Consider the following 14,293-nt stretch of genomic DNA (forward strand, 5'->3'; position numbering starts at 1 on the left):
GGGGCACAGTTACTATACATTCAGTATAGTATACACAGTTACTATACAAAAATGATTTTTTTATTCCTAATTATCCAAAACACAAAAATCTTCATTGCTAAAAAGGGTCAAATATGAAGAGCTGAAAGAGCTCTCTGATAAAACCATATGGAAAAAACTTACAGAAAATAAGTCTCCCCAAATCATCTAACCTTTCATATTGATGACTAAAGTCTTTTTCACCATCTCAGTGATAGTCTTCACAGCTTCACTGTTGGAAGGAACATAAACCAGCTCCCACGTATCCTCTGGGGGAGGAAAGTTGAAAAACAAGGGCAGGTCACTGATGGACTGGCCAGGGTATATGGTAGCATTGGGAATGTTTTCTGAGTGAATATTCTGGCGAAGCCAAATTAGTATCCCAGAAAATAGCAATGGCAGGAGAATTTCCAAGATTGTTACTACTATCTTCCGTTTCTAAAAGAAAAATGAAATTCTGTATTAATCCAAAATAGAGCACATGTACAGAATACCCCTCCCCCCATCTTAAGAATAATTTCTTGTCCCATGGTTTCTAGAGGTTCCTTGCCTGAAGAAGTACTGACAAAACTGAATGAAAGGGAACTGGTATGATTTTTCTCCCTTTGTGCTATATATCCCGTACACCATTTCTTCCCACATGAACACCTGTAGCTACCTTTAAGGTGTAATTTTTCCAGAGAAGAAGTGTAAACTGCCTGAACACAGCCATTCTTCTGTCCAAATGGGAAGCTCAACACTAGACAGGAAGAAAAGAGAAACAGAATTTATAATAAACATTTTAATTGTGGATCTTTTAAGGGATATGTTGAAAGAGAAAGGAAAAAAATAGGGACGAGTAAGTCAGTTTAAATTTTCCCTTTCCCCTACGTGGCTTGTTCTTTGCTCGGATCTTTAGCTTTTTTCCATATTAATGAAAAATAAACCCCACATATCCACAGAGGAAAACACCTAAGAGCCTGTCTTTCTTGCATGGCCCAAAAGAGCCTTTGGAATGTAATATTTCCTTTTGTGTGTTCAGGACAAAGGCCTGTCAGGGTGAGTGATTATCACTTTTAAAGAAAAATGTGCTGTGTGAAGAGAGAATCATTATCCCAGAGATTTCTATATTATTCTTTTTTTTTTGGTAATAATCAGGCATAGAGAACATCTGATTCCACTGGGGTGAGAAACCTCTAAAGGGAAACTCTTTTTACACATTTAGATTTTTTATTTATAGTCTCTTTCTATCTGTCTGGGTATCTGCAACTTACAACTGAAAGGTTTATATGACTTGCCAAATCACAGCTGCAGGCAAGACCTAAACCCATGTCTCTTGGGTGCAAAGATAGCCCTCTATCTACTCTGGCATTTGGTTCAAATAACATACTTGATTTATGGAATTACTTAACAACATTACATTAATTAGATAACAAATTTGTTTCATATAATTAACCAACAAATATGATGCTGAGAGGTAAAGTACTGGCCTTGGAGTCAGGACAGTTCAAATACAGCCCCAGATATTTCACAGTTACTAGCTGTGTGACCCTGGGCAAGTCACTTAAACCTTTTTTGCTTCAGTTTCCTTATCTGTAAATTGAACTGGAGAAGGAAATGATAAGCCACTCCAGTATCTTTGCCAAGAAAATCTCAGATGAGGTCACAAAGAGTCAGACACCCTTGAAAGTGACTGAACAACAATAATACATGTTTATGAACAGAGTAAGCAAAATATTCAGGTTTATGGAAGTTATCAGACTTCCCTTTTTTGGCTCCATCATCAGGCTGGTCTAACATAGGGTTAGTGAGATAATGATGATGTGTCTCCTTAATATCTGATTAGTGTGCATAAAAAATTGGGTCATGGGTGCAGGGGAAGATTGGAGAGTCAAGACTGCCTACCTTACATAATATAAAGATTATTCTTGCTTTTTTTTTAAGGTTTTTGCAAGGCAATGGGGTTAAGTGGCTTGCCCAAGGTATTCTTGCTTTTTAAAAAGATGAATGAAGTTATGTTTTAAGTTTTGCTATTTCTATTTTCACATCTTTTTTTTTAAATAAATGAGAGCTGTCATTTACTTATTTGTTTTGAGGAAATTGGGATTAAATAACTTGCCCAGCATTATACAGCTACCAAGTGTCTGAGACTGGATTTGAATTCAGGGAAGGATTCAATCCATTACACCACTTAGCTACCCTCTATATCTATTTTAATAGCAAGTATTTATTATTAATCTTATATCTTAAGGTCTTTCTCTACTCACACAGTTACTACCGTAGTAAACTTTTAGGCCCTCATTATCTCTTAGGTAGACTTATGGAATGACTCCTAATTGATCTTCCTTTCTTAAACCTTGCCTCTTTCCAAACTATTTCCATACAGTGGCAAAAGTGATTTTCCTTAAGCACAAATCTGACCATATCATTTTGCTAATTCAATAAATTTCAATGATGTCCAACTGTCTTTAATTTTATAGATGAAGAATTCAAGGTTCAGTTTAATGGAGTTACTTGCTCAAGGTTGGACTAACAGTATATGGTGGATGCAAAAGTTTAACTCAGGTCTTCCTGTAAATCCAGTGTCTTTTCCTGATATTTTGCAGACTTGAATTCAAATGCAGCTTCAAATACTTACAAGTTATGTGACCCTGGGCAAGCCACTTAACCCTGATTGTCTCAAAAAGAAAAAAGAAAAACAGTTATTGGGAGGGTGGATGCAATTATTTTGGGGTAGTCAGAAAATCTTTTTGGAGAAAGTGGTACTTAAACTGCTTCATGATGGAAGAGCAATTCTGTGAGTTCAAGGTGAAGAGATACATTTTACACTTGGGGTGATGTCCAGTGCAAAAGGCAGGATATGGGATTGTTTATTGGACAGTAGTATGTGGGAAGGGGACTGATGTATATTTAATGAGACTGGTAAAATAGGATGAGGTTTGGTTGAAAAGGACTTTAAAAATTTTACATTTTCTTCTAGAGGCAGTCTGACTACTACGAGTCCTTCAGTATCAAAGAAGACCACACCAACCAACCAAATGATTGGAAGCATGAGTTGTACAATTATTTTTTGTTAAAGAAATTATAACCAAAGCCTAAATAAGACCTGGCATGTATAACTGAGCATAATTAATCTTTTTTCCTTGCCCCTTCAAAATTAAAAATCATACACACCAATTTGTTTTCATTAAGTTTGAGGTCATTGATTACTCCCTGTGTTAGATGGGAGTACTTCTTAGAAAAATATGATATTTTAGCATAGTAACTCAATGACATATTGGAAATACCTAGAAAAAAGGAAGGAAGGGAGCTAAGTTTCATGTGCTTAGTTGTAGAATTAGATGAAGACTAGGCTTTTAAGAAATTCTTCAAGGGGGAGAGCCTCAGGTTGCCCATTCATTTCCTGACAAGATTTTTGAATTCTTAAATTTCTTAATATGAATAGAAGTATGACATCTCAAGAGTCCAAGAAAGAAGTCAAAATAAATAAATAATATATAAAATATAAATCATAGCAGTTGCAAATTAAAGCCAATTTATTTTTTTTGGCTTAAGGACTAAGGGCTTATAACAGTTATAAACCTGAAAAGTTTATAACAGAATTCAGTTCAACTCAACAAATAATATTTGAGGCACCATGCTAGGTAGGCACTGGCAATATAAGGATGAAATTTAAGTCATGTCATTAGAAGGCTATTCATTACTTAGGCATATAATCTATGAGAAAGTACATAATTAGTAAATCCATGGCAACATACTTCAGAATATTCCAAAATATCTTTTTTCTTATTTTTTAAAAAAAGGGCAACATGACTACTGACTTTCTTATGGGGTGAATTGATACTGAGTTAAGTGAGTAGAACCAGAAGAACACTGTATACAGTAACAGTAACACTGAGAGATGATCAACTATGATGAACATAGCTCCTCTCAGCAGTTCAGTGATCAAGAACAATCCTGAGAGACCTGCTATGGACAATGCCATTCAGATTTAGAGTCTGAATGCAAAGTAAAGCACACTGTACTCACTTTTTAAAATTTCTTTTATGATTTTTCCTTTCTTTCTCACGGTTTTCTCCCCTTAGTTACGATTCTTCTTTCACAACATGACAAATACGGAAATATGTTAAATAAAACTGTATATGTACAACCTATATCAGATCTATCACTGCCATGTTGAGGGGGGAGGAAAAGGAGGGTGGTAGAAAACTGTGGAAGTCAAAAGCTTGCAAAAGGATGGATGTTGAAAACTATGTTTTCATGTAATTGGGAAATAAAATGAAGTAAATAAACAAAAAAGAGTTTCTATTCCCATATAGGGAAAATAAATGTTATTCTAATAATCAATATGCAAAAATAGTCCACATAGAAGTCATGCTTATACCCTTTGACCCAGCAATACCACTACTGGGTCTATACCCTGAAGAGATGATGAAAAAGGATAAAAACATCACTTGTACAAAAATATTCATAGCAGCCCTGTTTGTGGTGGCAAAGAATTGGAAATCAAGTAAATGTCCTTCAATTGGGGAATGGCTTAGCAAACTGTGGTATATGTATGTCATGGAACACTATTGTTCTATTAGAAACAAGGAGGGACAGGAATTCAGGGAAGCCTGGAGGGATTTGCATGAACTGATGCTGAGTGAGATGAGCGGAACCAGAAAAGCACTGTACACCCTATCAGCAACATGGAGGTGATGTTCAACCTTGATGGACTTGCTCGTTCCATCAGTGCAACAACCAGGGACAATTTTGGACTGTCTGCAATGGAGAATACCATCTGTATCCAGATAAAGAGTTGTAGAGTTTGAACAAATTTCAAGGACTATTCCCTTTAATTTAGGGAAAAAAACCCAGACATCTTAATGTCTGATCTTGTTATCTCTTATATTTTTTGTTTCCTCCTTAAGGATGTGATTTCTCTCTCATCACACTCAGTTTGGATCAATGTATAACACGGAAAGCAAATAAAGACTGACAGATTGCTTTCTGTGGGGGTGGAGGGGAGGGAAGTAAGATTGGGAGAAAAATTGTAAAACTCAAAGCTCAAATAAAATCTTTAAAAATAAAAATAGAAGTCATGCTAATTCTTTTCTCTAGTATTTAAGTTTATGCTTCTGAAAATGTTTTTATTCAAGAAAAGACCATTGTTAATATCACCATGAAGCGCAGACACAATAAATTATGTAAATAATAACTAAAATATGATTTACAATGACTCACATTATGAAAAGCATAAGTTTAAGGGAAACTATAATAATGTACATAAAAGGGTTAATATGTAAATTCTAAATAAATCATTCTTATTTCTAAATTGATCACCTCATGCAGCAAATTAAAGAAAGGTTTATTTATTAATGCCTTAGTAGCATAATTAATTAGCATCCTAATTAAGACTAGGAGGAGATAGGGATAGGGCTGGTGATTTTATTAGTAGAGAGAACTCCCAGAAAAGGGAACTCCTTCTGCCTGGGCAGGTTGGCATCTCCTCCGTAATTTACATTTTTGAAGTACCCTAGAGTGTTTCCCCAGGGTCACCCAATGAGTATAAGTCAGAAGTGGGACTTAAATATATCTTCCTAGCTTTGAGGTCAGCTCTCTATCCATTATGCCAGGCTAATGATTAATAAAAGATTTCTCAATTCTAAAGAACTACATAGTAGAGGAGATAGCAAAAATGAGATGAAGGAAAAAGGAAAAAGCCAGAGCCAAATGGACAAACAAAGTGTGCACTGGTTAGGGGTAAGAAGAGACTTCATGGTAAGAAATGGTGGGTAGAGGTGGGCTTTCAGCTCTAGTAAACTTGAACTGTCATCTCTACATGTGGGAATTAATTTTAAAGGCAGTGATTAAAAAAAAAAAAACCACTTAGGAGCCAACTAAGGAATGCAATGAATAAAGTGGAGTCATGAAGTCCTGAGGTCAGCTCCAACTTCAGACACTGACTAGTTCTGTGACCCTGGGAAAGTAATTTAATTGCTGTTTGCCTCAGTTCCTCATCTGTCAAGTGGGGTTACTAGAAGCACCTACTGTTCAGGATTGTTGTGGGATTCAATGAAATATTTTTTAGGGCTTTTTTTTTTTAAGTTTTTGCAAGGCAAATGGGGTTAAGTAGCTTGCCCAAGGCCACACAGCTAGGTAATTATTAAGTGTCTGAGACCGGATTTGAACCCTGGGACTCCTGACTCCAGGGCTGGTGCTTTATCCACTAGTCACCTAGCCGCCCCTCAATGAAATATTTATAAAGCATTAAGCACATAGCAGGTCTGATATAAATGTCTTCTATCATTATTAAACAGGAGGAGCAGAGTGGAACTGCTACTTGTTCCTTTCTCCCCAAATTAATTATTTCTTTCTTTTTTCTTTTTAGGTTTTTGCAAGGCAAATGGGCTTAAGTGGCCTGCTCAAGTCCACACAGCTAGGTAATTATTAAGTGTCTGAGGCCGGATTTGAACTTAGATCCTCCTGACTCCAGGGCCAGTGCTCTATCCACTGTGCCACCTAGCCGCCCCTTAATTATTTCTTCTTAAAGGAATGGGAACAAAATCATTGAGGATCAAAGGAAAGTCTTCACTATTGGCAGGGGAGGAAGATGTTAGGATCCTAATATTTAGAGACTCAAAGAACCTTAGTAGTCATCTACTCCAAACTCTCTCCCCCCAACACCCACCCCAATAAAACACACACACACACACACAGACATACACACACACAGACTGAAAAGATGAAAAAACTGAGACCTGTGATAGGTCATTCATCTATCCAAGGTTATTCATATAGTAAGCAACAGAACTATGATTTGAACTCAGTCTTTTCAAGATTCCAAATCCACTGTTTCTGCCCCTACAATTGTATAAAATCCCTCTTGGGAACACATCAATAGGTTTCTCTGTAGGTAAGATATACATAAATACATACAAACATATATACATAACACATATCTTTAGGGTCAGGAAAGAAGAAAAAGAGAACAAAGACAGGTATTCTCACTTCTCAAGTAAGATAGAGAAGTTTTCTAGGCCACTGACCTGGGGTCCTAGGGAGTTCATTGTAGTCCCTCTTCCTCCAGGGAACAAGAAAAAATTGGAAGGAATAGAACTACCTTAGGGTGGGGTTAACAGTCCTCTTGAGCCTGCCTATGAACTCCTTAACAAGGCTACCCTGAAATTTGGCAACACTGACTACTCTGAGAGGTATCAGGAAAAACATTTGATGATTTGATATGATTTCCAGTCACCTCTTGAGAAATAAGGAACATCTAAATATAATTTGTAAAATGCTAACAAAAATTTATATTCAGAAATGGCTTGTCTGCAAGTCAGAACAGGGACATAAGGTAAAAAACTTTTACTTTAAGCAAAACAGATCTGACATATACAAATCTGTACTTACAAAGGTATCAGGTTTGCATGGCAAAAATCATTGTATAAATGTGAGGCATTAAGCAGCAATTCTTTACTTTTCCTCGGTGAATTTAAAACAACTCAATGATTTTACACACTATCTGGAAAGATATCTACTGCTTAAAGTAAGGTGCATTTATTTTTCATATAGATATTTATATTCATTTTATTTTACATACAAACACAAAAAGCTAATGTTCAACAAACCTCCTCATTTGTATTTTGTTAGATGCAAAACAAATAGTTTCACTTCTGCTGGGATTCCCTTGGGAGGGGTTTCACCGATGTGAGCCTTAAAATACTTTGCTCAATGGAGTTTAAAACTTTCTGTAATACAGATGTGCTTAGTTAATATAGTCAAGAAAACTACCTTTTCTTTTTTCTGGTTTGCCAGAATCCAGATGCTCTTTTTTAAAAAGCTAATTCTCCCTAATTTGTCTATTGTAATAAGTATCTTTGTTTAGTGGAAAGAGCACTGAATTTAGGTTATATTTCAACAAGTTGTGTGTTAAAAATTTAAGTTTTTAAAATTGGACAAACATACTTCAAGGATACTACAGAGCTTAAGAGCAGCATGGATGTTTAATCAGTATGTCAGCATCTAGAATGTACTCTTCTAAACCAGAGGCCAACAAAGCTTTCTTTGTTCACCTTGTATAGTAGAATTGTGGGGAGGCTGGCCTTGTTCCCAAATAAGGGGCTTATTTAAAGCAGGAAGTTAAAAAGAGACTACTTCCCTCAATATCAGCTACTGAATTCAATGGGTGGAAGAAATCAAAAGGGGATTAAAGCTGGTCAGAAATGAAAGATAAGAATTCTAAAAGAAGGAACATCATCTCTAGCCATAATTATGGAATTCCTACTGGTTTTAGTCACTTCTACCAAGGGTAGCTTTTAATAGCCTGTCCTGAAATCACAGGTGCTGACTTTCTGTGCCTTGCAGTTTTAGAAATAAGTAATGAAGGTAAAAGGAGCCAAGAAAACATAGCTGGTATTTCTCTCTTAAACTTTGCTCTCAGAAATAGAAGATAAAATGAACCATAGTTATAGGTAGATTTAGACTTGGGGTTGTGTGAATCCTGGATAAACTGGAAGAGTAAGTAAAAAAATCTGCCTGTGAGTCAGGGAAGTCTAGAATCAATCAATGAAGCAATCCATAAGCAAATTAAGTGTCCACTTCAGTTTAGACACTGTGCTCCAGGCTGGCGATACAAATACAAAGGATAAAACAATCTCCATTTGTAAGGAGTTTATACTCTTGAAACAAGTACATATTTAAATATATACAGAATGTACAGAAAATACATACATTAAATATAGGGTATATTGGGAGGGGAGGACTAGTATTTGAGGGAATAATGAAAGGCTGATTCATAAAGAGCTGTGTCTTGAACGAAAAAAGGTGATTGAGTCTATGTTGAGGATTGCTTAATGGGGGAATATGACCAAACTGGCGTGACTATAGGCAAACCTGAATATTTAGACCCACTAAAACATAAATCATATACAATAATCAAGTTTCATATAACCCCAATTGAAGAAAAAATTATGATCTATCCTTGAAAACACAACAAATTTGCATTAAAGAGTTGGGACTAGAATGAAGTAAATAACAAATGAAATTAAAAAGAACTTTTAAACAACTCCATTGTTAATTGACAAATGCAATTACAAAAACTAGCTGTTAGTAATTTAAGATGAATTTTGACAGTTTTTACTCTTGTAAAAAAACAAAAACAAAAACTTAACCCTGAACTTGCATGGCATGTGTTGCTCCTACATGTGGTCACTAATTTTCCTGGCAAAGGCACTAAGGTATGTTTATCATCATCATAAAATAGCAACTACTTTCTCCTAGAAGTATAGAGGATTCAACACTAAAGTTATTTAAGAGGGAACTATTTTCTGCATAGCCCAGGTGTTAGAGGAATCCATGGTTTGAAGGGTCCAGTTTCATTCTGCAGGTTATCACACTTTCCTTAGCTCTAGTCTCACACCCAGAAATTTGAGAGAAATCTCAGGTGGGAAGTCCCATTCACCAGCCTGAAATCAAATTCTACACATGAAGCACATTGACAACAATATATTGGGAAGCAGAGTGATATAGAGGAGAAGGCATTTCTGGGTACAAATAGGCATAAAACCAGCTGTGTGATTCTGGGCAAGTAGTTTGACTTCTCTGTATACATTTCTTTATTGGTAAATTGTGGATTGTAATCTTTGTATTACCTAATTTATTGTGAATTATAGATCTACTCCTTAAAGCATTAAATGAGATTGTTTCTAACATCCAGGTCCTCCCTCATCCCTTATTATCACATAGGTCTCTGAAAGTTATCCCAGGTTCGAGGTACATTATGGATTAAATATATTCTCAAAACCATATAGCTAGAGAGTTCCAACAAATATGGTTCTTTTAACAACCAACCAGAAGACACATTAGTTTTGTGAAAGGGTCTTTGCATTAAATGCAAATGAACAGTCCTCTCTGAGGTTTGACCTTTTGGAAATAAATGTGTGAAACTTTCCAGAGTTTGTCCTCATCAGAGTCAAATGTGACCAGAGGTTTTGGCCTTAAGAAAGAACAAAAAAGTACATTTATTAAGACTTCTCTAAGTCATGGACTTGGTCAGCATGTGTGATTAGAGGGCCAGATATACTAAAATTGGAGGCTTACTGTTGTCTTAAATAGCCAATCCATCAGAAGACATGATCTGAAAGTCTCCTTTGACTTGTCCAATCAAAGAAGCATACAACCTCCATACCACCGCATAATATAGGATAGGTCAGGGGCAAGGGGGAGAGGTTGTGGGGAACTGATTGATCAAAGTTAAATCTGAAAGACCTTCATAGCAAGGTATAGCTAGAGGGGCTCTTGATGGGGTTGGGAAGGCAAGCCTTTGTTCTGTTTATAATTAAGGGAGCTGTTTACCAGGAAGCCTTCTTTAGTATCTCAGTGAAAGCTTGAAACTTTACCTCATGTTTCTCATAACTCCTGTGTTTGAACTTCAGAGTTCTCTGCTCCTTTATATTGGTAGCTGCTACATGTGTGTGATACTGATTGTGACTCTTTAGTACTTGATTCTTTCTGGTTGCTTGCAGTATTTTTTTTTTTTAATATGGAAACTTTGAATTTTGGATAAAATATTCATAGGAAGTTTTCATTTTAGGATTTCCTTCAGGAAGTGACCCTGAAGATTCTATTTCTATTTTTTCCCACTAGAAAGAAATATAGGTAGTTTAAAAAAATTGTTTCTTAAGCTTAAAAACCCCACATATACAAAAATATTCATAGCAGCTCTGTTTGTAGTGACAAAAAATTAGAAATTGAGAGGATGCCCATCAATTGGAGTATGACTGAACAAATTGTGGTATATGAATATGATGCAACACTTTTGTTTCGTAAGAAATCATGAAGGACAAGACTACTGGAAGGACTTACACAAACTGATGCTGAGTCAAGTGAGCAGAACTAGAAGAACATTGTACACATCAACAGCAGCACTGATGATCAACTATGATGGACTTGCTCATTTTAGCAGTACAGTAATCAAAGACAATTCTACAACACTTGTGATGGAAAATACCATCCATATCTAGAAAAGAAACTGGAGTTTAAATTCAGACTAAAGCTTACTAATTTTTAAAATTAGTCATGTAAAATTTGTCATAGTAATGTCTTTTTTGCCGAATATTTTTTCTTCCACTTGGATTTGATTCTTCTTTCATAAAATGATTAATATAGATCTATGTTTAGCCTAGTTTTTATAAACATGTAGAGCCTATAATAGATTATTTTCTATCGGGGGAGAGAGGAAGGTGGAGGGAAGGAGAAAAAGGTAAAACTCAAAACCTTACAAAAATGATCATTGAGAATAAAGCAATAACCCAAACAGTTAAATAATTTCTTGAAATATTATCTTTTTGAGGGGCAGCTAGGTGGCGCAGTGGATAAAGCACCAGCCCTGGAGTCAGGAGTACCTGGGTTCAAATCCGGTCTCAGACACTTACTAATTACCTAGCTGTGTGGCCTTGGGCAAGCCACTTAAGTCTATTTGCCTTGCAAAATCCTAAAAAAAAAAGAAAAAATATTTTTTTGGCCTTTTTTTGGTCATGGAGTTTGGGTAGTTCAACAATTCTTAAGTTCTCTTTTCCTGTTCTGTTTTCTAGGTCTATTTTTTTGGTCGTTTGATTTTGTTTTAATATTTCTTATCATCTCATCAAGTCCTTTGGCTTCTACTTAGTCCATTTTAATATTTAGAGATTTTGCTTGAGCAAAGTTTTGTGCCTCTTTTACAAAGCTGCTAATTTCCTTTCCAATTCTTTCTTACATAGTTCTTGTTTCTTTTGTAGTTTTTCCCTCTCACACTCATATATAAAAACATTTTAAATTTTCTTTTTAGCTTTATCTCTTCCAGGAATTCTAGATGAAGTTGTGCCAAAGCTGTGTTTTCCTTATAGATATTATGAAGTCATTCTCTTCTTGTGTCTTGAGCATCCTTATCATCACAATAGCTTTTTATGATGAGGTTCTTGCTTGTTTGTTCCTGCCTACTACCTCATACCTACTTTATGTTTGGGCTAGCCACTATGTACTTCTAGAGAGAATGTCTGGATTGGTATTGCTGTTCCCTTCTTGTGGGAGTATTGATAACTGGGTTCTCAGGGATAGATGAGGCTGAGATTTCAGTTCTCCCAAAATGATCTAATCTAGAGAAGTCTGATTACTTCTCCCCTAGTCTAGGCTATGCAATATCTTGACCTGGGTCTGATTTTGAGCAACATACCTGTGGACTTGCCCCATCTGGATTCCAGTAGATTGTAACCAGATCCAGCTATTATCAGATACCTAGAAAGCCCTGCTAGTTTAGATAACAGAATTGTAAACTTCCCTTCAGTTTGGGATTCCTACCCCAATTGTTCCTCTATATCATATAACCACTGGTTGCTTTTGAACTTGCTTTTAGCTCATTGCATGGTCCCTAGAGTCAGGAGGACCTGAGTTCAAAGCCGGCCTCAGACAATAACTACTTAGCTGTGTGACTTTGGGCAAGTCACTTAACCGCATTGCCTTGTGAAAAAAAAAACCCTAAAAAAAATGACCTTCTGTGAATCTTTTTTTTTCCCTTGCTTTTCCCAATCATCATTTAATGTATTTTCTAGATTATTTAGGGGTTATGGGTGTATGTATATTTCAATTGTACTTCTTCCTGCTGCTCTATCACATTGTTTTCATCCCTGAAGTTAAGGAACATATATGAAGACAATGCATAGAAGAATACATGAGTAGCTTGGAAATAGAATTAGCCTGAAAGCATCATTTTTGAAACATTTTTCTTCCTCTAATACTATTGAATGTTTCCCCACTGACTTGGTGATGTCCTTTTATGATTCATTGGCTGTAAGATGATCTCTCCTTTAAGAAGGTATTCATTGCTGATCTTCCACTATTATACTGACTCTCCCCTTATAATGGGATTTGAGTTCAAAGTGTAGCGAACTTTTCTGTCATATAGACCCCTCCTAGTCAGTCAGTACAAAAGTCCTTAGCTACTTAAGTGTGTCTTTTTAATGGCATTTTCCTCTACTTCTGCTATTCTCTGTCCAAACTGTTATTAAGAAAAAAATTGGTCTTTTAACTCCTAAAAACTCTTGATCCTTTTGGATCTTTGGATTCCTTCAAATAATTAGAAGGACACTACTTGACAAAAAGGAACTATATTGAGAAAAAAGTCCCTCCAATCTCCATCATATTTCTTATGAAACCCCGTTTCCCTGCCCAATTGTACTGACTTCCCATAGATTTTATCATAAGAAAAGAAAGTTTATTAATAGAGAAATACAAAAATTGACTATAAAATCAGTTATAGCAACAAATTCCCATAAAATCCTAGAATTAATATTTGTCAGTAATCCTGTTGTGAAGTGCAGTATGGCATAGCAGGTGATCACTAGGTCAGAAAGACACACACCCCTACCTCAGTGATCCTGGCCAAATCATTGAACCTCTCAGTACTTACAGGCTCCAGCACTCTAGGCTGATGCAAAGGGAATTTCCTCATCCAGGAGTCCCTTATTCCAATTAAATCTCAAATCCAGTACTCATCCTTATCTATGCTGTTCAATATTTTTTTCTTTGATCTAGAAACTTTAGATTTTGCCACAGAATTTATTTGGACATTTCTCTGCCTAAAAATACATATGCAAAACTTTCAACTAGTGAGACCAATGGCAAATTAAGATATTAGAACTGGATTCTTTAGGTGCAAGATTTTGGAGAGCTCACCTCATAGGTTTTTTAGTGTTAATAACAAAAATTCTAAGGTTTATACTAAACATTTTTATGTCACTCTAAAAGTAAAATACATTTATTGTTTTATTTAAAAACTACTTTCATGCTGACTTTAATTTTAAAACAAAAATAAGCCATCAATGTTTCTTGATTTTTATTTCTAAAATATAAGAACTTATAAATTATAAATGAAAAAATAGATTTACATAAAATTATACATTGACTACAAACTGAATGAAACTAACAAAATAGAATAAAAAATAAATAACAATTATTAAATGAATTAAAAACAAACAAAATAATGTATTTTCCCAAAAATATATTCAACGGAGCTATAATTTTATCAGGATGAGTAGTCCCTTCACTGAAAAGACTGTTATCACTCCTTGCCTTTGAATCTTGTGAGATTTTCATGTTTTCCATAAATTCTTCATAGATATTCTAAATAACAAGAGAATAATAATTTCATGAATTAATTACAAAAGTTAAAAAAGAAAAAAGAAAAAGAAGGAAAAAAAGGTGAAATTACTTTAACAGTCTACTAGACAATAAATATAGTAATAACATTTGGCCCAGTTTATGTGTCATCAAATGGTGA

At 35.3% G+C, this 14,293-nt stretch overlaps 1 protein-coding gene across 2 annotated transcripts in view; it reads right to left on the reverse strand.

Annotated features, from left to right (window-relative positions):
- The window catches only part of ABCA3 (ATP binding cassette subfamily A member 3), a 123,966-nt gene that overhangs the window by 84,275 nt on the left and 25,398 nt on the right, over positions 1 to 14,293 (reverse strand). Inside the window, exons 1-3 of one of the 2 annotated variants that reach the window (XM_074197263.1) lie at positions 10,846 to 11,012; positions 677 to 757; positions 192 to 456 (exon numbers count right to left, since the gene is read on the reverse strand). In XM_074197263.1, coding sequence (XP_074053364.1) covers positions 192 to 456; positions 677 to 730 — 319 coding nt within the window. In that variant the 5' untranslated portion in view covers positions 731 to 757; positions 10,846 to 11,012. Of the gene's footprint in view, positions 1 to 191; positions 457 to 676; positions 758 to 10,845; positions 11,013 to 14,293 lie in introns of those variants that run through there. The other variant, XM_074197262.1, reaches the window with a different exon arrangement.

The sequence above is a fragment of the Macrotis lagotis genome, chromosome 8, assembly GCF_037893015.1.
Source record: "Macrotis lagotis isolate mMagLag1 chromosome 8, bilby.v1.9.chrom.fasta, whole genome shotgun sequence".
Lineage (NCBI taxonomy): Eukaryota > Metazoa > Chordata > Mammalia > Peramelemorphia > Peramelidae > Macrotis > Macrotis lagotis.